General features: G+C 38.0%; 1 protein-coding gene and 2 long non-coding RNA genes across 11 annotated transcripts in view; 1 reads left to right on the plus strand and 2 right to left on the minus strand.

Annotated features, from left to right (window-relative positions):
• Positions 1-9,609, plus strand: part of ITPR1 (inositol 1,4,5-trisphosphate receptor type 1) — a 330,566-nt gene extending 320,957 nt beyond the window's left edge. For all 8 annotated transcript variants that reach the window (XM_021069277.2, XM_021069279.2, XM_021069282.2 and 5 more), the window contains 2 exons: positions 94-255; positions 8,262-9,609. In XM_021069277.2, coding sequence (XP_020924936.2) covers positions 94-255; positions 8,262-8,348 — 249 coding nt within the window. In that variant the 3' untranslated portion in view covers positions 8,349-9,609. The remainder of the gene's footprint in view (positions 1-93; positions 256-8,261) is intronic.
• The window catches only part of LOC146397412 (uncharacterized), a 70,908-nt gene that overhangs the window by 20,927 nt on the left and 23,427 nt on the right, over positions 1-26,554 (minus strand). The gene's annotated exons all lie outside the window — the stretch shown is intronic.
• On the minus strand, positions 22,201-26,522 carry LOC146397413 (uncharacterized). The gene is made up of 2 exons (XR_014823647.1): positions 25,617-26,522; positions 22,201-24,730 (listed from the first exon to the last, which is right to left on the minus strand). It is a non-coding gene; the product is annotated as an uncharacterized LOC146397413 (long non-coding RNA).

The following is a 26,554-nucleotide window of genomic DNA, read 5'->3' on the forward strand; positions in this document are numbered from 1 at the left end:
CATGATTTCTGCAGCGACCAGAGACAGCCTAATGAAAAGATGGCCTTTCTTGTCTCCCGAGAAGTGACTCCCTCTTCTTTTATGTGGATTTAGGAAAGAAACCTCGATTGGTTCCCGAGGATGAGAGCCATGTCCCTGGTCAGCAGTGATTCTGAAGGAGAACAGAATGAGCTGAGGAATCTGCAGGAGAAGCTGGAGTCCACCATGAAGCTTGTCACGAACCTTTCTGGCCAGCTGTCAGAGTTAAAGGATCAGGTAAAGAAAAGAAACTCCATCTGCCTAAACACATACACTGGTGCCATACACACCAAATTTGGTGAGGAAAAAAATCAGCAACGCTCGTGTTAAAATGCTGAAGCTTATCACCTGGACAGAAAAGGAAACAGGCAGCAGGGGACAAACTCACTTAGTCCACCAATTTCCCCTCCATCCCCCCTCACTGCCCTTTGACAGGATAAGCCCATGACACTACTTTCAGTGCTATTCAGGGAAAGAGGTTTTAATATGAAAAACAAAACCAGAAAATGAGAAAATGCAAACTACTTCAATGAAGTGCTATACAGAAAAACACACTGTGTAAAGCTCTTCTCTTGACAGAAGATAAAAGGCTGCTTCTGGTTTTGCTTTTTAGCCCTCAGATCTATCAACTCCTCACCCCAGATATTTAAATTCAGCATCCTGAGATCAACCATCATCAAGGGCAAGCTCCTTTTGGTTCATTCATTGGCCAAATCCTTACTGAGTGGCTCCCATAGTCCAGGAGGCATGGCAGGTCCTGGGCATGAAACAGTGGACAATCTGGGCACATCCCTGCTCTTACACAGCTTTACAGTCTGCAGACCTCCTGCCCCATCCTGCCCCCATCCATAAGATAAATGCTTTGCTCCTGTACCTAAGTTAGGGGGAAGGGGCACATTTGTAACAAACCCTTTGTATTCCTTTCACCCCTTTTGACCCCTTAAAATGAGCACTCACAGTCACCAGGCAGTGGTCCCGTGCTAGGACACTGCTGTGTGCCTACAACTCATGCTGTGCCCGAGCTAACTACACAGACCTGGCAGCAGTTCGGCATTCTGTACTCAGTGCTGAAAGCTTTTAATCACCTCCACAGACAAGATTATAAATTTTCCAGAGCAGTAGTTATAAGGCAAGGCTGGTCTGGAGGTAAGTTGTAAGGTAAATCCACAGGTAATTTACTACTCTTAGGTATGTGATAACTAGTGGAGACCCTGTCTACAATAAACTCTTCTTAGAGACGGCTTACAAAGCACTTCTAACAATGCTACTTTGAATTATATTTCTTTTCCAACTAAACTACTCCAGCCTGTGCCCCAAGATAGCATTTGGCCTCAAGTTCTTTACTTTCACATGTATTAAGATGCAAATAAGAAAGACTAATGAGAACAGAAGGCCTTATTTATGAAGACTGTGTGCGGCCTACCACCTACAATGATTAATTAGTTCATAAGTAAAACTAATGAAGATCTAACTAGATTAGTCTGCCTGTTATTTTATTAACTCTTTCCTCCTGCTTTGATACACTTGACATATGTCCCACAGGACTATGCCGACTCATGAGTGCACGCACTTTCTGCTACAGCTGCTCTCCACCCCAGCCACCCCATAGAGCAAGGCCAGCTCCTTAGCAATGCCTGTGTTCCCACCCTCCTTCTCTGAGAGAGCTATGGCTAGAAGAATCTCAGTTAAATCAGATGTTTTAAAGCAGAAAGCCAAAAAATCTTAGAAAAATTAATCTAATACAGACTCAAAGGACCTATTTAGCTCTCTATAAAGTGCCATTTTTAAATGGGTCTGAAACAAACTATTATTGGGTATTCTGTGGTGGTAAATACCACACAAGCCCTTCTCTCTAGGCCCTGTCTGTCCTTTCAGTGCTAAGAATCTGTTGTGTTGAATTGCTCCCTGAGGGTGATTCTGAAGCGGCTTAGATGATGTACACTTTTCGACCCTGTGGACTTGGTCAAAGGAAGGACCTGAAGTTGAGGAAGGAGCCTAGAGTCACAGGTGCAGGAGGTAGCCCAGACTGCAGACGGCATCTCACCTAGTTCCTCATTTTAGTAGTGAGGATGCTAAGGTGTACACAGCAGCTCTTGGGAAATTTATCCAACTTTATATGACAGTGCCAGGCTGGAACTCCTGGTCTTGTAGTCTGGGTTTGACTTTTTTTGTTGTGTTTTTATTTTCCTTGTTTTGTCACTGTGCTCTGTTTGCATTTCATGGTTGACTGTTTAAATTCTTACTCATTTTTTTTTTTTAGAGTGTTAGTTTCAGAAGTCATATCATGCATGCACTTGAATGTTACAGAAGATACATTCGTTGCCATTTTACATAATCGAGCACAGCAGAGACGTGGAATTAGACTTGTTTCTAGGAAGTCAAAATTTTGGCTAGAACAAACTATATAAAAATTGATTACAAATGGATGAAGGTTCATTAAGTGACATCAAAACCAGCTTGGTTTCAGCTCTTATTACTTCTCTGTTTTAAAGTTAGCATTTGGAACCACCCTTTAGAAGACCTTTCCCCTCTGCACAAATCTGAGATTGAACCATTTTTCTTGGAAGATATTATAGGCTAAAAAGAAGTATGAGAAAACCAGTATTATATTATTCTTAAGTGCCTTTACTAGGATTGATCCACTCAGATTTTTCGGGGCCCAGAGTTACAGGAAAAATTCAGCACTGCTGCTTTTACTGGAAAAAATATGTCCCTTTCGAAAGGAATCAGTCAACGTTTTCTTGACTTTGTGACAAACCTTTAAAGCATGTTTATCAACTTGTTGAAAAGATCTGAATCTTATTAAAGCTGGTGTGTAACAATCCTGAAGATTTCTTAAATTGTTCTGAAGTCATGCAGATAGGTGAGAGAGCTGCTGCTGGTAATTTTGAGAACTGCTGTCTTCCAAAGGAAAAAATTTTTTTGAATTAAAAAATAAAAACCCCATGAATGATTAATGAGCAAGAAATTCCATAATAGATATTTTTTTTAAAAGCTATGAAAGAATACCATTCACTGGTAAAAGTGCTGGAAAATACAAAAATTGCTTCATCACTTAGATATTTTTTCAGATCTTCTGGTCCAAAAATCAGCATAATGGAGCAATGATAGTTGAATGCCTTTGGTTTTAATCTTTACTGTTACTGACCTCTTTGGTTGTTGTTTTCTTAAAATGCCAACTTGAGAAAAAGTTCTTATCAAGGATATTACTAAAAACCTGGTCAGTGGTTTTTCTATTATTGCCAAGAACAGTTAATTAAAATTGCTGTCCTAAGTGTTACTTAATGATACATCTCATCTTGAAGTTTCCCCTCCCAAGAGATTCTGAATACTAAATGTGATTCTCTTACATTCTTATTCCAAGGAGGAGGACTAATGTAAGAATTTAAAATTTTCTTTGCATTTTTTCTTTATATGCAAAAGGATAAATATGAGAGAAGGGTTCACTTTCTTGAAAATGTGACTGGCTTTCTATGGGGTAGTGACCCTTATTTGTAGTTAGTAGGAATACAAATAATGCCTGAAGATTCAGATCCCATTATCATGTTATGCAAAGTTTTTAGCATTTTTTCATGCAAGAGGGTTATCTTGTTAACATTAACTGCATAAGGCAGGAAGGAACAACAAAAGATCATTATAATTCCCCACAATGGGAAAACGGAATGTCAAATCTCACTTGAAGGTCTGTTCCTTACACTGTGTTAGAACCACAAAAGAGGCCATGGCTAACATCTGTCCTCTAGGACACCATCACCTAGCTAGAAAGAAGAGACCTCTAACATGTGATACAGTAGGAAAAGTTTAACAACCCGAGGCATGAGTCAAGTTTCATGGAGCACAGAGAGAAGCAGGCAGGTGGTCCTGTGTGAGGTCTGGAGTGTTGGAGTTTAGCTCCTGCAGTCTTACGAGCAGGTGCCTTCTAAGCTAGCAGAGGAATGCGGTCAGGGGCATCCCAGGAAAGGATCGGCATGAGCGAAGGCATGAAATTGCATGGCATGCTCCAGGAATGGCACTATGTTCTGGTAATTAATTTCATTTGTTCTTTGAACCACCAATGTTGAAACACCCATTTGCCAGGTGCCGCCCTGTTACAAAGGTGACTAGAACCTATTCTCCTTCTTCAAGGAACTAGAACAGTCTAGAGTGGGAGACAAATAAGTAAACAGATTATAATTCAGCTTGGTAAGTATGTAACAGAGGTCTGAACAGATTGCCCTGGGAATGAAGCACAGGGGGGCACTTCACACAGCTTGACCTCAGGGAGAGGATTTAAGTAACTGTTGCAGAAACCCTCTCAGAAGTGGTCATGTGGGAGCTTGGTTTCCAGGTTTGAGAAAGAGTTTGCCAGGTGACAGAGAGAGGACCAGCACCTGGGGGTTCAGGAGGGTGAATATCTGTGTGTTTGTTAGGTCAGTGTGACTGCATTCAGGAGATGCTTCAGTCTTATTGCTCAATATCTTAGGCTCATTGTTGGGAGTGTGACTGATTTTACAGGACTGTAGGATCAATTCTGATAACTAGAGTTTCCCAACTGTTTAGAACATGAGCAGCCACAGCCTTAATGTGATGTGGAAGCAGGTTGAGGCACTCGTGTGCTGTGGGTGAGCCTTCCCTCCTCGGCCAGCCCTTAATGGTTTAGAGGCTGATACTGGTAGAGAAAATTCTGCCCAATTGCATACTAATTGTTTTCATGAAAGATCCTTTAGATGTTTGGCTGCATCTGACTTGTAAAGCTACCATACTGTTTGCTTCTTGTTTAGACTTAGTCAAAAGAAGGAATGCTGAAATTCAAGCTAGTCTCTATACAGATTATGAAGAACACTGCTTCAAATGTTCATCCTTAGCTAAATGGGAATTTTGAGGATTTTTAATGTATCTCCTGTAAATGGGATATTTCACACTATCCAAAATAGATTTTTCAGTACTAATATTTTAGGTCAGTTACCTTAGATCTAAATCTGATCGATAGTCTTTTATCTAGTCAGTTTTATTTCAAATGTCCAGAGAGAATATTCTGTGAGATTATGCTAAGGACAGACTTTGGTCATTATTTCTATGTTTTGATAGAGGTGGGAGTGTCAGGTAATAGAGATGCCTTAAATAAGATATATAGTGTGTGAATATATGTAGATAGATAGGTAAGTAGGTAGAATTGAACTAATAAAGCCAGAAATTATGTGAGAATATGTACTAATGGGCCAGGGAAACTTAACTGGCCAGCATTGTTGAACTTGGTTTTATAGGCCAGTTTTAGTCCTCAGGGGGCTTTGTTTTCATTATTGTTCCCATATAGTTGTCACTGGATGATGACCATGCCAAGAGGGCCAAATACTAACACAGTTGCCCTGTTCCTTCTCATATACTAGTCGCTTAAATGTGTCTAAAAGGCTATGGTTGATCAAAACCAAATTCAGGCAGTCACAGATCTGTGTGTCTACCATGTGCTCAACTACAGAGAATCTTCTCTGAGATCTTACCTCATTTCCACAAAAATGATATAGGTACCCAAAGTACTTTTTTTTTTTTAAGTATTCAAATATAGGGGAATATAAGCACAGTGATCTTGGCCTATTTCTGAGACAATCAGTGAAAAGCTCTTCTGGAGCAGTAGTGAGGTCAGATCAGCAGCATCAGCATTACTGGGGAGCTTGTTGGAAATGCAAATTCATGGGCCCTACCATGGGCCTAATGAATCAGAAACTCTGTTTGTGGAGCCTTTGATCTGTGTTTTAACAAACCTGGGTGGTTCTGGTATGCACCAAAAATGAAGAACCATTATTCTAGGGAAATAGAAAATAAACAAACAAACAAAAAAAATAGCTACATATGTACTAGTTACTTGAAATGACCTGGAATATGACTGCCTGAGAAAAGGATTTGGCCTCTGACCTCCATCCTAGGGAGCTTTAAGGTTTATAAGGGAGAAGGGTGATGTGATTGTTATTTTAGGAAGAAGATCCTAGAATTTTAGAATAAGACCACCATTGAGGATCAGGTGATACCTTTAGAAGAGAGAAGGAAGGTGTGCCATTAGTTGAAGACTCATTTGCTATAAGGAAAAAAAGTTTTAGAAGGTTTTTAAGTTTAAGCGAATGATTGAATAGCCAACAGATTGAAAAGTCAAGAAAAGCTGATCTGACAAAGAGGCATGAAGAAACACATACGTAAAAAGTCTAGTTATTTATAGAAAAATTACGGGAAAAGCTTTAATGGTCAACTTCAAAAGTTGAAAAAAATCTCAGCAGTTTTAAATGGAAGCTCTGAATGAAGCATCCTTTAATAGGATGAGACCTATTCCTAAATCCAGGAGAATACTGAGAATTGTTTTTTTTTTTTTTTTTTTTTTTTTTTTTTGCGTTTTAGGGCCATACCTGCAGCACATGGAAGTCCCCAGGCAAGGGGTTGAATCAGAGCTACAGCTGCTGGCCTACACCACAGCCACAGCAATGGGGGATCTGGGCCACATCTGCGACCTACACCACAACTCATGGCAACACTGGATCCCCGACCCACTGAGTAATGCCAGAGATTGAACCCTAGTGCTCATGGATACTAGTTGGATTCATTTCTGTTGTGCCACAATGGGAACTCCACAATGCTGAGATTTAGTTAAGTTTTACTGGATTCCCTCTCAAGGCTATCTGCCAAGGGACTAGTTGGGAGGTGAAAATCTGGATGAAGTATCTGAAGTATCAGTCAGCATGGTGACTGAATGACTGACTGCATTACAGTCTAATTGTGAATTTATTCCATGGGTCATGTGAGGTTCCCCTTCTGCAGCTGCATCTATGAAGCAGAGTATAGTGTATGACACCACCTTTAAAGGTTTATCACTCTTCTAAGGATACTTTAGAGACTAGCTGGAAGATCCTAATTCAGTTCTTTATAAAAAGCTTTACTACAAGCTACCTTTTGGAAACAGTCACTTCTTGTAAATCTTCTTCTATAAAATATAACTGAAGAAATTTCACAGCAGCCTAAAAATAGTATTTTGATATGAAAGGAAAACTGCTGTTTCAAATAAGAAAAAATAACCACTTGAAAACTGAACCTAGGAAAGTTATCCTTATTTTATGTTTTTTCAAGATATTTTGTACCAAAAATCAGTCCAAATGAAAACTGAGATTTAAACATCTACAGTGTGACAGACACTTTTTTAAAAGTTATATCCTCTCAGTTCTCAGGCTGTGAGATGGGGGCTATCACCAGAATCATATGAATGAAGAAACAGACTTTGAAAGGTTAAATGTAAAACCATATGGAAATAGGCCCATCTAATTCCAAAGCCCACATTCTTTTTACTACCACACCCTAATTCCTCTCTGATTTTAGGAAACCAGAAATCTAGAAGCAGGATCTTAGGACACTCATAGATTAACAATTTTATCTAATATATATTTCATACAGCCTTTTCATCTTAATTGACTTAAATGCCCAGCATTAAAACCAGAGCTATGACTGAGTAAAGAAAAATGTTACTGCAGGGAATTAATTATGCCCTAGAATACCCAGAACAGAGCTAGACAACTGTCAAAATGACAAGTGATTTAGTTCACCAGCCAAATAAGTGATACCAACCTCTCGTTTGGGGTTTTTAAAGCACTTTTTCATTTGCCCAGTCTTAAGAAATAGTCTTTCCTGACTTTAGTCTCTGTAGGTGGCAAGGAATAGTCACCACTGAGTGCCAGTGCATGATTTATGCTATTCACTCATTCTGGACCTCAGATGTGAGGACATTCCTAATCTTCCTAGAAATGCTGTGTAAATTTTTCCTCTCAAATCAAAACAACCCAAGAGTCACTGAAGAGAGAAATCAGGACCCTCTGAAGACATGGACTTAATCCCTCTCAAACCTAGATTCTAAACATGCTGCTCTTCTTGATGGTTTAGAGGGTTGTTATAACTATCTTAGAAAGCCATCATTTGGAAGTGGATTTGGGAAATGATCTAGAATCTTGTGCTTTAACTGTTTGGGTTTTTGTTGTTGTTGTTGTTGTTTTACCAAACAAATAGCAAGCAGTATTTCTGAATGCCACATTGCATGACTAGAGCACAGAATTCCCCATACTGCTTAGGAAGATGTCCGTTTTGAAGTTCTATGTGTTTGATATACTGAAGTACACTATTTGTAGAAAGTGGGTTTCAGTATAAACCATAACCACAGAGGTAAATCTATGGTTGAGTATATGATTTGACGTACAGGAAGTGTCTGGGTCTAATGATGAAACTTTTTAACTTTCCAGATGACAGAACAAAGGAAGCAGAAACAAAGAATTGGTCTTCTAGGACATCCTCCTCACATGAACGTCAACCCACAGCAACCAGCCTAAGCAAATGAAATAAAGGAATCGTATTTACCTAAGTTATTTTTAGTGTGGGTATGGCTAGTTAGTTCTGATTCACCCACAAAGGTTACATTTATGCTTAGTATATTTGTAAATACTCAGTTTTATACTGTATGTATATGATTGCTAATCTAAAGGTTTGGATATATGTATTGTAATTAGAACTGTTGGCATGAAATTTCATTTGTGCCAAAAATATTAAAAATGCCTTTTTTGGAAGGACTGAAGAAAGCACCTGATTTGCACTTGAACCAGATTATAGATTTAAAAGTATATGACATGTATTTTGTATTTAAAATTAGAATAGCCAGTATTTATGTTTTTTATAAAACTGTGCAATACCAATTATGCAATCACAATATATTTGTAACTCCTGAGTATCCTAAGGGGAGTACACGTCTTTGAAGCTGGTATGTTAATAGTATGTAATAAATGGTTAAATACTAAATGATGCTGCTGCCAAAATCATATTAATAGTGAGTTTCAGGCCCCTGGGCATTTTGGACCATATAATTATCCTGTGGTGATACTGTTTCTTGTTGCTCGTGGCATTAGTGCCTCTGTCTTTCAGTGACAGTGCTCCAAGCCTATGAACTGTCAAGTCAGCATTCATTTTAAGAAAAGCAACTTTAGTTTCAAAGATACTTTTAGGCTTCTGAATTGATCATTTAAACTATTTCTTTAAATAAGACAGCTAAATTAGAGACTTGACCTTAGCTTGCCAAGTTAATGAATTTTTTAAAGGGAACTTTTTATGCCATGTTGGGGCTAAATGCATACTGCTAACCAATCAATGTCATCTCCTAGGTGAATTTTGGTGTCACATTATAAAGAAATGAATAATTGATGGTCTCTAGGTTATCTAGTCCAAACAGCAGAGCTGATTTTCTTTTTCTTCATCTGAACCAATATGCTCCAGTAGCTAGGAAGTATATATATAGTCATAGAATGAAGAAATATGAGCTATCCCATTAGAACGCATAGTTTGAACACTGACACGTTATTCTTGTGAAAGAGCCACATTTTGATTTTCTTTGTCACATGATTTTGTTTCTTGATGGATGAAAAGTATGAAAGGAAACTTTTATATCTGTTGCCTAGTTTTGTACATGGGTCTCATTTTACAACAGAATCTCTACAAAAAAAAAAAAAGTTTAAAAGTGTATTGAAAGCAGAGTTCTGAAGTGAGTACTTAAAGTTTGTAAATGCATATATAAAAATATTTAATAAATGATGCAGAATAATATATAGTGAATGAATGGTGGTTTTCATTTCGACATTTCTTGGTGTCATAACAGCTATTCCAATTAAATATTTTCTTTAGGATCAATTTAAAAGTACAACTGGTTTGCTTACCAAATTAATTCAGAAAATGCCTGCCTGACTGATGATAACTCTGAGCACAACTTGAACAAATATAGGGGATATTTGCCGCAGTGGTCATTCCTTCTTCTAAATAAATGACTGCCAACCAGACTTTTAGGAGGACCCTGAGAAGCTTCCAGCTCCTGTGCTTTCCCTCAGGAGCTTAACTTGAAATCTACAATGCAGAAGAACCACAAACAGGGAAGTTAGTGCTCATTCATGCCCCAGTGGTCAGAGTCCTTCAAGACAGCCGAAAATGTTTTGCAGAGCTAACTGGTCTATCCAAAGGCAGTGAAAGTTGTTCCCTCCTGAGAGCAGTGCTCGTTATGGATGTTTTATTAGCCCTGATTTTTCTCTATGCTTTGGTCAGTAAGAATAATTACAAACTAGCATAGGGAACTGGGTCAGGATTAAATTCCAATTAAATGACTAGTTTCAAAACTAATGCTTCTACTTGATAAATCTGATCACTTAAAATGATGAGTAATTTTCCAGTCAGTACAACATACAACATATCTCCCTAGGATTTTTCCATGATAAGGCAAGCCCTCAATAGATACATCTTTGTGTCTATCAACAAGCTGGCACTCCATGCTGAACCCCAGCACGTGGCTCAGCCAGCAAGGACTTGCTCCCCCTTGGGTCTCCCTTTGATCTCCCAGCATGGAGCTGCCCAACATGGCAGGAAGTTGTGTAGTTGGTTTCCCAAGCCGCATCCCACCTCGTTCACTGGAAGGTTCTGCATTGACATGTTCAGGTAGCAGCTTTTATACATTTGTCATATTTCATTTGAGTCCTGTCACTTAAGATATAAATCTTCATTCAATTTGCCAGCTACAGCAGAAAATAAATGAAACTGGAATGCCACTCCACCCTACATGTGGTAGTTCCTACCCCTGGAGTTTGGGTGTGAACACAAAGCTGGTATGAGTGAAACATAAAATTTGAAGTCATAACTCTTATGGCCTCTGATGTATAATTATGATTTCACCTTTCTCCAGACACCGCTTTTTTCAATACCTCTATTTCAAGGATCAAGGTCCGGGTCGCCTTCAAAATAATTTACCCAGGTGAAGCGTTAGTACTACTGGGCTGAGTAACAAATGTGACAGCATAGAGCTAACATGCATCCTTTTGACTCTGATTTTGAAATTAATTTTTAAAGTTTGCTGTAGCACCAATTCAATTCAATTTCAAGATTTTGCTAATTTCCTTAACTAAATCATTTGTTAAATCAAAGGGTCTGGGAAATTCCATCCCACTTGTGTAATGTTTATGATATTTTGCCCTTTTCTACTTATGTCCCTAAAATTATATAGTGACACCTTGTTTCCCACTACAAATAAAGCTTCCACTCTATTTGCTGAGTCCTAAAGCTTTAATTGATATTCCATCCTATACATTTGTTCTTAGAACTGTCTGTCTCATTCTTTTTATTTTGTTCTTTGATTCAACTTGTTTGGTTTGTTTCCAAGTCATTACTGATTGTTCTTTAATTTTACTTGGTTCTGCTTTCTGAAAATGGATGGCTTGATTTTTGCTCCTGTAAAAACTGCTCTTTCACCCTGTTTAAACATTCCCTAAGATAAATTATAAAGATAAGCAAGCATACTTTACTTGCAGGCACTAACGAGCAACTCAGTCTTTGCAGTAGCAAAATAAACGAAGCTTTACTTATATGCTAGTGAGAAATTATCTATAGCAGAAATTGACAGAACATTAAAAATCAACTATAATAAAAATTTTTTAATTATCAAGAGCTTCACAGTAAGCTAAGGAATTAACCCATTAAAAACTTAATTATAGCTTTCTGTATTATCCTACTGCAGCAGGTTGGGATAATGCATTAATGAGAAAAAGCCCGAAAGTTCTGATAGTTTATTTTAAGGCTAATCATGAGACCATTCTTCTAACCTCTGGGCTACATAGATGGAAATTTACTCCTTAGAAACTATTAAACACAAAAGGAGCATAACTACATACTTATAGAAGCAGAGTTGTATTTTGCTAAAATGTTTTCACAGATTTTAAAAAACAAAATGTGCTTGAGAGAAGACAAATTATATGACAGTAAAACTCACCTTTACACAAGACAGGATATAATAACAAAGGATGCCTACCTACTGAAGGCTCTTGAGGCAATATATTCTATCCACCAAACCACAGAGCAGGAGTGAAACTTTAATTTCAAAGTCAAGAAACTGAGCCTTAGACTGGTGAAGCAACTTGCCCAAGGACTACCTCCAGAATAAACAAAGGACTCCTAACTCAGCCAAACAGGATAGAGCTCTTTCCACCTGCTATCTCCCTTCCAGAAAAGGGCTGTAGTAGCTTATCAGGAATCAGTTTCCCATAACAGTTCTCCCTTGACAGACTTAAGCAGAATTATATTTTGTCCTATAATACAAAAGTATTTGCTTTTCTTTTTATGGCCACATCTGCAGCATATGGAAATTCCCAGGCTAGGGGCTGAATCAGAGCTGCAGCTGCAGGCCCATGCCACAGCCACAGAACTGTGGGATCCAAGCCACATCTTCGACCTACACCACAGCCCACGGCAACGCTGGATTCTTAACCCACTGAGCAAGGCCAAGGACCAAACCCGCATCCTCACAGACACTATGCTGGCTTCTTAACCCGCTAAGCAACAACAGGAACTCCTGGATTTGCTTTTATTTTCAGATCTCTTTCATAAGAGGATCTACTAGTTAGAAAGTACTGAATATGATTACTTTGTCAAGACTGAAAACTTTGTGGCAAAGATAAGAAGCTCCTAAAATCTCATCTTTTGCAACTCCAAATCTCGCATGAATACTGCATTTTCAAAAGGAGAATCTGTTCTCTCAACCAGGGTGGCTTTCTCCATGTGAAAACAGTAGGTACCGACTGGCATCCTATGTTGCCACACAAGTCAACGCTGCTCTGCTCTTCCTCGTTACAGTGATCATTTGTTAACAAGCAACTAGAATGTTGGAAAACCCCCATAAAGATTTCAATTTTACAGAAAGTACCCAAAATTCCACCAGTTTTGCATCACAAAGCAGTGGTTAAAGTAAAGTTTTGAGTAAAATGCCATGTGTGTGGTTTTTGTGGGTGGCTGCAGCTCAGAACACCTCAGGCCTCATCAGTTATCTGCAGGGGAGAGCTTTATGGCAATTAAAGACTAACACGATTCTGATCATCATAATAAATGCTTTGCCATCTTTGGTATCACATACCACCTTTAGCAACTCTTATAACCTAAAGGATGGCTGAGAAACATAACTAGCCTTTGAGTCTAGACCCCCAAAACTACTAAGTTGCCAAAAAAGGCTAGTAGGTTTTTACATTTGGTCAATTCCAGCAATGCTCTTAGACTGTGGACTCTCCAATGGCTGGTGATTTAAACTCATTTGGTAAACAAATCGCTAGCTCACTAGGGTACTACATTTAAAAAAAGGAAAAAAAAAAAAAAAAAAAGACAGTCTGAGGAGAAACTTAAAATACTTTAAGGTCATGACAAACCAGTGTGAAAGAGAATCCTAACACCTAGAAGCGAAACTGCATCATCCACCCAGCCTGGAAAGAAAAAAGAAAGCTTAAAAACCACTACAGAATAAGAATGCTGAGTTTGAGAAAACCCCTAAGGTGAATTCTGAACAACAACAAAAAAAGAGTCACACAACATAAGAAGTGCCTACTGTACGCAAGAACCACTAATGGAAAGAGTTTGCCAGCATTTCTGTAATGACCTCACAAAAGTTGGCTGGTCCTGCGTAAAGAATGAAACTTGAGACAATACAGGAATTTAACCTGTCCACTCCAGAACTTAATTAAGTCGATTATCTAGTCCTTTTTTTACATACTTGTCACCTATAGCATCTCACCTATAGCTTGTCAAAAGCTTTCTGCAATCATTCTTTGGAAGAAAAATAATGAAGATTCGGTATGAGACAGGGACAAGGAGACCAGAACCACACAAGGCTTGGGTGCTAATTATTAGCTTACTTTGAGCCCACATGACAGCACAGTGGGAGAAAAAGAACTGGACCTTGAGGCTCGTGAGAATCAACATACCAGCACTAGCACTTCAAAATTAGGACTTTTAAGCAAGTTCTGTAATCGTTGTGATTTTTCACACACACACAACCCCCATCTAAAGAGTGGAGACACTACCATTTCTCTGGGGACCAATGAGCTTTAAGAAAGATGATACATGGGAGTTCCCATCATGGCTCAGTGGTTAACAAATCCGACTAGGAACCATGAGGTTGTGGGTTGGAGCCCTGGCCTCGCTCAGTGGGTTAAGGATCTGGTGTTGCCATGAGCTGTGGTGGAGGTCGCAGACATGGCTCAGATCCTGAGTTGCTGTGGCTGTGGCGTAGGCCAGCAGCTACAGCTCCGGTTTGACCCCTAGCCTAGGAACCTCCATATGCCACAGCTGAGGCCCTAAAAAGACCAAAAAACCAAAAAATAGAAAGAAAGATGATATATGTCAAGTGTCTAGTATATACCCAATGCATGTTATTTCCCATTCCTTTGCAACATCATGTGCTTTTTCTCATACCTTTCAACAACCTCAGCTAAATCTGCACAACCAAAGCTACTTCTATTCTTAATAAATGGGCCTGAAGTTATTACAGTAAGATCCTAAATCCGCATATCTTAACATGACATGTTTGGGTTATATATACAGTCATTTTTAAAAACTGTATCTTTAACATTCAAATTATATTTTTACTATCAGTATGAACTAAATTCATAAAGAAAACTATTACAGAGCTTGTGACTCCTAGATAATTATTCTCATATTTGCGATGTGTTGAATTTAAGTCTGATTTCCTTTTTTAAAAATCCTCATGGAAAGACATTGTATCTTAGGGGTGATGATATACTTCCTTAGTTTATGAAGTGCTTTGACCTAGATTCTCATTTAAACCTCCCAACCCTGTTAGGCAGATATTATCCCTGACATGTGCATGGTCCTAAATTGTACCGTCTTTAACATTCAAATGCAAATTTTAGATCATATCTCACATATCTGTAAAGCCAGAACTCTCCTTAATAATTTCAAGGATCCTAAGGTGAGTGCTTACAACTTCCTAATGATTCTTTATCACTTTCCGATCCTAATCCTGAGTGCAACCTAATTCTCATCATCTCCCTGCTCTCTTTTCCACTCCACCCAGTGTAGATACAGCCTTCTCTACTCTCTGTCTCCAAAACACATTAACACCTGAGTGTTGGGAAGAGCAGATCTTTTTTGTTTGTTTTGTCTTTTTAGGGCCATGCCTGCAGCAAGAGCAGATCTTTAATAGAGGAAGATTAAAACAAATAAATAATTGCCAGATAAATACTAGAAAACCACTGAAGACTGAGAATCAGCCATCAAAGCTCTCCACCCCTTCCTCCTCTGACACTGGACTAGCCATTTCTGTGCTCATCTTGGGCCTAATGCTGGGACTCACTTTCTCTCACCACCTCTGTCCAAACAAAAGCAAAATAAATAAACAAAAGAAATGTCCCTCCAGCTTCAAGTAAAACTAAAAATTCTTGAGTCTTTATTAAGCAGAACAATTTTAGCCCCCTGGTCCCAACCCCTCGCATCCAGATTAGCCCTTTACCTTGACCAAATTGAAAAAAGACTATAATTCATTGAGTTTTCAACTCAAAGAGCTTTTATTTTTCTTAGTTATTTATTTACTTATTTATTTGCTTTTTAGGGCTGCACCTGCGGCTTATGTAAGTTCACATACTAGCGGTGGAATAGGAGCTGTAGCTGCCAGCCTACACCACAGCCACAACACCAACAAATCTGAGCCACGTCTATTACCTACACTGCACCTCATGGCAACGCCAGATCCTCAACCCACTGAGCAAGGCCAGGGGTCCAACCCACATCCTGATGGATACTAGTCAGGTTCATAACCCACTAAGCCACTAAGAGCTCCTCAAAGAGTTTTTAAAATAGCTTTTTTTTTTTTTTTCCTTCCTGATACCTCCCTATCTTAGAGAAGAAGAAATCAATTTATAAAGGTGAAGCAATTTGGCCAAACTAGAACATCAGACCTGGATTCAAAGGCAGATCATCTATCATTTCCAGTCATCTTTTGGTGTCCATGGGAATTAGTTCTGGGATCCCTGTGGACAGTAAAATCTGCAGATGTTCAAGTCCCTTATGTAAATGGTACAGCTGGCCTTCCATTTTATATACAGGATCCACATCCAAGGATTGGAGGGATGACTGTATCATATACATTCCTCTCTATGCTGATGCTTCACTATGCCAGGTGCGATACTACCAATAAGGTGCTAGGACCTCCACCTGTCCACCTGTTTGGGAAAGATCTGAAAATATAAGGTTAAGGTTCTAGGATATGCAAAGTAACAGTTCTCATGGGTAAGGGCTTTAACTAGTTCATTTCATTCAGTACCTAGCACAATTCCTGCCAATAAAGTGGCTCAAGATATCTGAAAGGAAAAAACAAAAAACACTGTGAACCTTCACTTAAACTGCTTGAGGGTTTTGGAGCCAAGGTCAATTAGGAGTCTTTCACTAAGGAAGGAATATTTAGCAGTGGTCCCAAAGGAGTTGCATACACAACAAAAGATCAGGCAGTCACTACTCTTTTTGCTGCTGACCACTTAATCATATAACTAACCAATAATCATAATGCCTCTGGCTCCAAGAGTCTTGCTTCACAACTCAAAACCATCCCCTATCCTCCCTTTTTCTAACTAGACAACCCCAACGTTTCTTGCATCTTTCAATCCTCACCGCACATAAAGCTGTGAATGAGTTGTCTCCATGAATGTGTAAGGAGACACATTTGGACACACGTGTACCTCGATACTCCTCTCTCCATCCTACTCTGTCTAACCATGCTAAAAGACAATCCCTCAACCACCCATGGAGGATAATGGAAGTTCTAAGATTACACCTGAAGAGACAAAACTTATTTTATGGGAGTTCCCACTGTGGCTCAGCAGAAATGAATCTGACTGGCATCCATGAAGACGCAGGTTCGATCCCTGGCCTTGCTGAGTGGGTTGGGGATCTGGTGTTGCTGTGAGCTGTGGTGTAGGTTGCAGATGTGGCTCAGATCCTGAGTTGCTGTGGCATAGGCCAGCGGCTACAGTTCCAATTCAACTCCTAGCCTGGAAGCCTCCATATGCCACAAGTATGGCACTAAAAAGACAGACAGACAGACGGACGGACGGACGGATGGAAGGAAGGAAGGAAAGAAAAGAAAGAAATTATGGACAATATTCCATGCAAATGAAAATCAAAAGAAAGCTTGAGTAGTAATACTCATATCAGACTAAAAAGACTTTAAAGAATGTTTTAAGAGACAAAAAAGAACACTAACTTAATAATGATCAAGGGATCAATCCAAGAAGACGATTTAACAATTGTAAGTATATATGTTCCCAACATAGGAGTACCACAATATATAAAGCAACTGCTAACAGCCAAAAAAGGAGAAACTGACAATAACACAATAATAGTGGGGGACTTTAACACCCCACTCACAGCAATAGACAGATCTTTCAGACATAAAATCAATAAACATAGGCCTGAAATGACATATTAGAGCAGATAGGCTTAAATGATATTTATAGAACATTTCATCCAAAAGCAGCAGAATATACTTTCTTCTCAAGTATACATGGAATATTTCTCCAGGAAAGATCACATCTTGGGCCTCAAATTAAGCCTCAGTAAATTTAAGAAAATTGATATCTTATCAAGCATTTTTACCAACTACAATGCTATAGGACTAGAAATCAAACACAAGGGAAAAAAACTTCAAAAAACACAAACACATGGAGACTAAACAATATGCTACTAACCAACCAATGGATCACTGAAGAAATCAGAGGAAATTTAAAAAAATACTTAGAGAAAAACGACAATAAAGACAGAATGATCCAAAACCTATAGCAAAAGCAGTTCTAAGAGGGAAGTTTACAGCAATACAATCTCAGCAAGAAACAAGAAAAGTCCCCAACAACCTAAACTTACATCTAATGCAACTAGAGAAAGAAGAACAAAGAAAACCCAAATTTAGTAGAGGGAAAGAAATCATAACAATCAGAACAGAAGGGAGTTCTTGTTGTGGCTTAGTGGAATTTAACCTGACTAGGATCCATGAGGGTGTGGGCTCCATCCCTGGCCTCACTCAGTGGGTTAAGAATCCAGCATTGCCATGAGCTGTGGTGTAGGTCACAAACACAGCTTGGATCTAATATTGCTGTGGCTGTGATGTAGGCCAGCAGCTACAGTTCCCATTCAACTCCTAGTTCGGAAACTTCCATATGCTGCAGCTGCAGCCCTGATAAGAAAAAAATAGAGAGACTACTGTAGGCAGCTATGTGCCAATGAAATGGACAACCTAGATGAAATGGACAGTATTTCAAAGGTACAACCTTCAAAGACTGAACAAGGAAGAAATAGAAAATATGAATATACCAATTACAAGTTCTAAAATTAAAATTGTGATAAAAAAAACTTTCAAAAGACAAAAGTCCAGGACCAGTAAGCTTTACAGGCAAATTCTATCAAAGAGAACAGTTGACACCTAGCCTTCTGAAACTCTTCCAAAAAACTGTAGAGGAAGGAATACTCCCAAGCTCATTCTATGAGGCCACCAATATCCTGATACCAAAACCAGACAGACACCACAAAAAAAAAAAAAAAGAAAAGAAAAAGAAAATTAAGACCACCATCATTGATGAATACCAACACAAAAATCTTCAACAAAATATTAGCAAAGTGAATCTAACAATACATTAAAAGGATCACAGAGAATGATCAAGTGGGATTTAACACAAGAATGCAAAGATTTTTCAATATACACAAATCAATCAATGGGATATACATTAATAAACTGAAGAAAAAACATATGATCAAATCAATAGATCCACAAAAAGCTTTTCTTATAATTCAACACCCATTTTTGATAAAAACCCTCCAGTAAGAGGGCACAGAAGGAATCTACCTCAACATAACAGAGGTCATATATGACAAACCCACAGCTAACATTCTCAATGGTGAAAAGCAGAAAGCATTTCTGCTAAAATCAGGAATAAGACAAGGATGTCTGTCTTAGCCATTTTTATTCAACATAATTTTGGAAGTCCTAGCCACAGCAATCAGAAAGGAAAAAGAAATAAAAGGCTCTTGGAATGGATTTACAATGAGATCCTGCTGTGTAGCATTGAGAACTATGTGTAGATACTTAATATTGCAACACAAAAATGGGAGGAAAAAGTATGTATACATGTATGTGTAACTTGCTCCCCATACTGTACAGCAGAAAAATAAATAAATAAATAAATAAACGGAATCCAAATTGGAAAAGAAGTAAAATGGTCATTGTTTGTAGGCAACATGATACTACACATAGAAAATCCTAAAGATATACCAGAAAACCACTACAGCTCATGGAAGAATTCAATAAAGTTGCAAGATATAAAATTGATATACAGAAATCTCTTGCACTGCCATACATGATAACAAAAGATCAGAAAGAGAAATTAAGGAAACAATCCCATTTACCATCAAGTCAAAGAGAATAAAAAACCTAGGAATAAACCTACCTAAAGAGACAAAATACTTGTACTCTGAAAACTGTAAGACACTGATGAAAATAAAAAATGACACAAACTGATGGAAAGATATACCATGCTCTTGGATTGGAAGAATTCATATTGGCAAAATGACTATACTACCCAAGGCAATCTACAGATTCAGTGCAATCCCTATCAAACTACAAATGGCATTTTCCACAGATCTAGAATGAAAAAAATTTAAATTTGTAGAGAAACACAAAAGACCCAGAATAGCCAAAGACATCCTGAAAAGGAAAAATGAAGCTGGAGGAATCAGGCTCCTGGATTTCAGACTATACTATAAAGCTACAGTCATCAAAACAGTATGGTTCTTGCACAAAAACAAAAATACTAGATCAGTGGAACAGGACAGAAAGCCACACATAGGGTCAACTGATCTATGACAAAGGAGGCAAGAATACACAAAGGAGAAAAGACAGTCTCTTCCGTAAGTGGTGCAGGGAAAACTAGACAGCTATATGTAAAAGTATGAAATTAGGACATTCTCTCACTCTGTGCACAAAAATAAACTCAAAATGGATTAAAGAAAGACCTAAATGTAAGGCTGAATACTATGAAAATCTTAGAGGAAAACATAAGCAGAATGCTCTTTGACATAAATCGCAGCCAATTTTTATTTTTGGCTCTTTGACATAAATCGCAGCAATTTTTATTTTTGGTTCCATAAAAACAAAAATAAATAAAAGGGGCCTAAATAAACTTAAAAGCTTTTGCACAGCAAAGGAAACAAACAAAGAAAACCAACAAAAAGCCCAAAGAATGAGAGAAAATATCTGCAAGCAGAGAGACTAACCAGGCTTAATCTCTAAAATACACAAACATCTCAAGCAGCTTTATATACAAAAAACAAACAGTCCAATCAAAAAATGGGCAGAAGATCTAAATAAGCCAAAGAAGACATACATACTGCCAAAAAAAAAAAACACATAAAAAGATGTTTAACATCACTAATTATTAGAGCAATGCAAATCAAAACTACAATGAGGTATCACCTCATACCAGTCAGAATGACTATTGTCAAAAATCTGTAAACAATAAATGCTGGAGAGGATGTGGAGAAAAGGGAACCCTCCTATGCTGCTGGTGGGAATGTAAGTTGGTGCAACCATATGGAGAGCAGTGTGGATGTTTCTTAAAAAACTAAATATAGAACTACCACATGATCCAGCAATCCTGCTCCTGGGCACCTATCCAGGAAAAAACATAATTTGCAAAGATACATGCACCACAGTATTCATTACAGCACTATTTACTATAGCAAAGACATGGAAGCAACCTAAATGTCCATCAACAGAGGACTAGATAAAGAAGATGTGATATATGTATACAATGGAATATTACTTGGCCATAAAAATAAGGAAATAATACCATTTGCAGCAACATGGATAAATCTAGATATTATCATACTCATTGAAGTCAGAGAAAGACAAATATTAGATCATTAATATGTGGAATCTAATTAAAATGATATAAAAGAGCTTATTCACAAAATAGAAACAGATGCAAAGATCTGAAACCAAATGTATGGTTACCAAAGGGAGAATACTGGAGTAGGGGGATGGTCAGGGAGGTTGGGATTGGCATATACACATGACTATATTCAAAATCGATTGGTAACAAGGACCTAATATGTATAGCTTGGAGAAATCTTTTTTTTTTTTTTTTTCAATGGCCAGACCCATGGCATAGGGAAATATTTTGAGATGGAAATAACTTCAGTGTGTTGGTGCTTGACTATATACACTCCTCAAAACTCATAAAAATGTAACCTAAAAAGGGTACATTTTGCTATATGCAAATTATATCTCAGTAAACCCGACTTTAAAAAAAAATGGAAGAGGTAAAGGGACAGGCACAAGAATTTGCATTTTAACCTGATCCCAGGTAATTCTGACGCAGGCTGTCCACGTCCATGTACTGAGTAGTACTGCTAATGTTTGGGTTGTATCAAAATACTTTTGTCCTTTTTAGCACATACAATGTCTATACTTTTTGAACTATACTTTTACAGAGTTGATGAGGAAGATAAGGGTAAAAAATATGCCCACTGGGAAGCCAGATAGTGTTGGAAATGAGATTTTAAAAGAAAAAAAAAGGATGCTCCTGCTTTTAAAAATAATAAAATAAAAAATTAAAAAGACTCTGTTTAAGAACTTACAAATGGGACAGTCCTGCAGGTATGCCACATTAGTTTTCTATAGCTATTGTAACAAATTACTAGAAACTTAGCAGCCTAAAACAAAAATTATTTTATACTTCTGGATATCAAAGTCTAAAATAGGTTGGCAGAGCTGAATTCCATCTGGAGGCCCTAGGGGAAAATTCATTTCCTTGACTCTTTTAGCTTTGAGAGGCTGCCTGCAGTCCTTGGCTGTCAGTTGCTACCTTCTACAAAGCAAGAAATAGCCAGTTGAGTCCCTTCACACAATGTATCACACTGACTATGAAGCTCTGCCTCTCTCTTTTCCTAATAAGGACCCTTTGTGATTACACTGGTCCCACTTGGATAATCCAGGCAATCTCCCCATCTCAAAATCCCTGACATAATCACATATGGCAAACCCCTTTTGCCAGGTCAGGTAATATTCACAGGGTCAGGGCATTAGGATATGGACATCTTTAAGTGGGGGGACCATTATTCTGCCTATCATGCTTGCCTAAACAAAAACCAGGCACCTACTTAGGTTTAAGACAAGAAAAAAGAACACCTATCTGTTTTCAAGCCTGACTGATTTAAATACAGTTGGGAAGGTCACATTTTCTTATGGTCCAAACAGTCTGAACAAGCCAGTTAATTTATATGACCACATAGAATGCTGAAGCTACATATGATGGCCCAAGATACCCTGTGGCTTCCTTTTACTTTCGCTACTGATACTCTTGGAGAACCAGAAATAGCTATTTAAAATGTGTTACTTTTACACACACACACACGCACATACACTCTTATTAGAGATTTTTTTTTAACTCAGGTTTTTACTTGTAAGGATTAGCACTTCAAAAACAAGTTAAGACTGAATGAGGTACAAAGAAAACAACAGTAGACCATAAACTTCCCAGCCAGAATATCCTTGTTAATTAAATAAACACCAAAGCATACCTGTATAAGATTAGAAAATTTAAGTAATATGTCATTCATATCTCTTCTTTGGTGAACTGTTTTATCAAACTTTTGCTCACTTTACATTTCTTAGATATTATTGAATATGGAAAATTTTATTTTTCATATTTTGATTGCCAATACTTTATCAAATATATTTCTTTCCTAGTCTGTGGCTTACCTTTTCATTTTCTTAGCAGAGCTTTTCAAAATTCAAAAATTTTTAATTTTGATGAAACCCATTTTATCAATTTTTTTCTTCTATGGTCACAATTCTTGTGTCCTAAGAAATCTTTGCTTAACTGAGATCTCAAAGATTTTCTATGTTTTCTTTCAGAACATCAGTGTAGAAGAAAGTTCTCTGTGATGATGGAAGTGTGCTGTCATTTGAGCTAATCAGTATAATAGATTTAGTTAGCAACACAGCTACTGAGGACTGGACATGTGGCTGGAAGGAGAGTTGAACTGTTACACTGTATTCAGTTTTAATTATTTAAACAGCCACATGTAGCTAACATATGGGACAAGAAGTTCTAGAAGTGCTACAGTTTAAAATTTTACATTTTGATCTATGGTACATTTTTACTTAATTTTTGTATATGTACAAAGTATGGGTATATATAAAGGTAACTTAACATAAATGTCCATTTTTAAAAACACAGATGTCAATTATTACCAGCACCAATTTTTTGAAAAAACACTTACTCCAATGACTTATCTTGGAACCTCCATCCAAAATCATTTCATCATGTTTGTGTGGTCTACTTCTGGACTCTGTATTCCATTCCACTGACCTACATGTCTGCCCTCTCACCAATATCACACTGTCTTCATATATGGTCAATGGATATTCAACAAGCATACCAAGGGCAGAACCCTGATTCTACACAACTGACCTGACTGAGTCTGTTTCTTACCAGTAAAATGAAAGAAAACTGAATCTACCACATGCTGGTTACCTGGTAGTATTGACTACAATCAAGATGACCATTTCTGGATATGGGATTAAAATGGTGGAGGAGAAGGACTGGAGCTCAACTTCTCTCATAAAATAAACAAAACTAGGAGTTCCCATCGTGGTACAGCAGAAACTAATCCAACTAGGAACAATGAGGTTGCTGGTTTAATCCCTGGCCTTGCTCAATGGATTAAGGATCCAGTGTTGCCATGAGCTGTGGTGTAGGTCACAGATGAGGCTCAGATCTGGCATTGCTGTGGCTGTGGCATAGGCCAACAGCTGTAGCTCTGATTAGACCACTAGCCTGGGAGCTTCCACATGCCACGGGTGTGGCCCTAAAACAAAAGGCAAAAAAAAAAAAAAAAAATGAAAAGGCAGAGAATTATGACTCAGATAAGAGAGCAAGAAAAAAACGAGAAAAACAGTAAGTGATCTGGAGATTAAAAACAACCATGAAAAAGACTTTAGACTGATGATAGTAAAGATGATTCAAGATCTTAGAAATAAATTGGAAGCAAAGATTGATAAATTACAAGAAACACTGAGCAAAGAAATACAAGATTTAAGGATTAAGAAAGCAGAGATGCAAAATACGATAACTGAAATAAAAAATTCACTAGAAACAACCAACAACAGAATACAGGAGTCAGAAGAACAAATAAGCAAGGTAGAGGATAGACTAGGGGAAATCACTGATGCAGAACAGAAAAGAGAAAAAAGATTGAAAAGAAATGAAGGTAGTCTAAGAAAACTCTGGGAAAATGTTAAATGCACCAATATCCATATTATAGCAGTGCCGGAAGGAGAAGAGAGAGAGAAAGATCCAGAGAAAATAGAAGGAGATAATAGCTGAAAACTTGCCTAACATGGGAAAGGAATCACTCACTCAAATCCAGAAAGCACAACTACCACATAAAATAAACCCAAGGAGGAATACCCCAAAACATATATTAATCAAACTGACCAAAATTAAAGACGAAGGGAAAATACTGAAAGCAGCTAGGGAAAAGAAAAAAATAACATACAAGGGAACCCTGATAAGGTTATTGGCAGATTTTTCAGCAGAAATTCTGCAGGCCAGAAGGGAGTGGCATAATATACTTAAAGTAATGAAAAGAAAAAAACTCCAATCAAGATTACTCTGCTCAGGGAGTTCCCGCTGTGGCACAGTGGTTAATGAATCCAACTAGGAACCATGAGGTTGCAGGTTCCAACCTCGGCCTTGCTCAGTGGGTTAAGGATCCAGCATTGCCGTGAGCTATGGTGTAGGTCACAGATGTGGCTCAGATCCCATGTTGCTGTGGCTCTGGTGTAGGCCAGTGGCTATAGCTCCAATTAGACCCCTAGCCTGGGAACCTCCATATGCTGCAGGAGCGGCTCTAGAAGAGGCAAAAAGGTAAAAAGACAAAAAAAAAAAAAAAAAAAAAAAAAGGAAAAAGAAAAAAATTGCTCTGCCCAGAAAGGTTCTCATTCAGATTTGAAGAAGAAATCAAAAACTTTAGAGACAAGCAAAAGCTAAGTGAATTCAGCACCACTAAACCAGCATTATAACAAACACTAAAGGGACTTCTCTAGGTGGAAAAGAAAAGGCCACAATTAGGAAAAAAAAATATTACAAATGAAAAGGCTCCCCAGTAAAGGCACACTATATATAGTGAAGGCAGGAAATCATCCACACACAAATATGCTACCAAATTCAGAAACTGAGGAGGGTACACATGCAGAACAATGGATATGCACTTGCAATTAAGAGACCAACAATTTAAAACAATCTTATATATATAGAGACTCCTGTATCTAAACTTCAGGGTAACTGCAAACCAAAAATCTATAATAGATACACACAAAAATAAGAAAAAGCAGTCCAAATATAACACTATAAGCTAGTCATCAAACCACAAGAGAAAACAAGAAGGAAAGAAAACAGACCAACAAAAACAAATCCAAAACCGTTTATAAAATGTCAATAAGAACATACATATCAATAATTACCTTTAATGTAAATGGACTAAATGCCCCAGCCAAAATACAGAGACTGGCTGAATGGATACAAAAAAGAGACCCATGTATATTCTATCTTCAAGAGACCCATTTCAGTGCTAGGGACACATACAAATTGGCTTTTTTTTTTTTCCTTTTCAGGGCTGCAACTGAGGCATATGGTGGGTCCCACACGAGGGGTCGAATCAGAGCTATAGCCACCAGCCTATGCTACAGCCACAGCAATGCCAGATCTGAGCTGTGTCTGCAACCTATACCATAGCTCATAGCAACACCAGACCCTTAACCTTCTGAGTGAGGCCAGAGATCATAGGATCACCTCAATATATACGGCAACTGCTAACAACCTTAAAAGGAGAAACTGACAATAACACAATAAGTGGGGGATTTTAACACCCCACTGATAGCAATGGACAGATCATTCAGACAGAAAATCAACAGGGAAACACAGGCTTTATTTGTTTTTATTTTTATTTTTATTTTAAAATTTATTTGCTTTTGCTTTTTAGGACCTCACCCATGTCACATGGAAGTTCCCAAGCTAGGGCTCAAATTGGAGATGTAGCTGCTGGCCTATGCCACAGTCACAGCAATGTGGGATCTGAGCAATGTGCTACCTACACCACAGCTCATGCCAATGCCTGATCCCCGACACACAGGACGAGGGCAGGAATCGAACCTGCATCCTCATAGATACAAGTCAGATTCAAGGAAACACAGGCCTTAAATGATGCACTGGACAAGATGGATTTAATAGATATTTATAGAGCATTCCATTCAAAAGAGCAGAATACACATTCTTCTCAAGTGCACATGGAAATTTTTTAGGATAGATGACATTCTCAGCCACAAATCAAGCCTAGGAAAATTTAAGAAAATTGAAATCATATCAAGCATTTTTTTTCCAACCACAACACTGTAATACTGGAAATTAAAAACAAGAAAAAACTGCATAAAACACAAACACATGGAGACTAAACAACATGCTATTAAACAACAATTGGATCACTGAAAAAAATCAAAGAGGAAATTTAAAAATATCTAGAAGCAAGTGACAACAGAGACACCAATACAAAACCTATGGCATGCGGCAAAAGCAGTTCTAAGAGGGAAGTATATAGCAATACAAGCCCACCTCAGGAAATAAGAAAA

This window comes from Sus scrofa, chromosome 13 (assembly GCF_054392235.1).
Source record: "Sus scrofa isolate SSC_HxYL_T2T_F1_AM1 chromosome 13, Sscrofa_HxYL_maternal_Yorkshire_Landrace_v2.0, whole genome shotgun sequence".
Lineage (NCBI taxonomy): Eukaryota > Metazoa > Chordata > Mammalia > Artiodactyla > Suidae > Sus > Sus scrofa.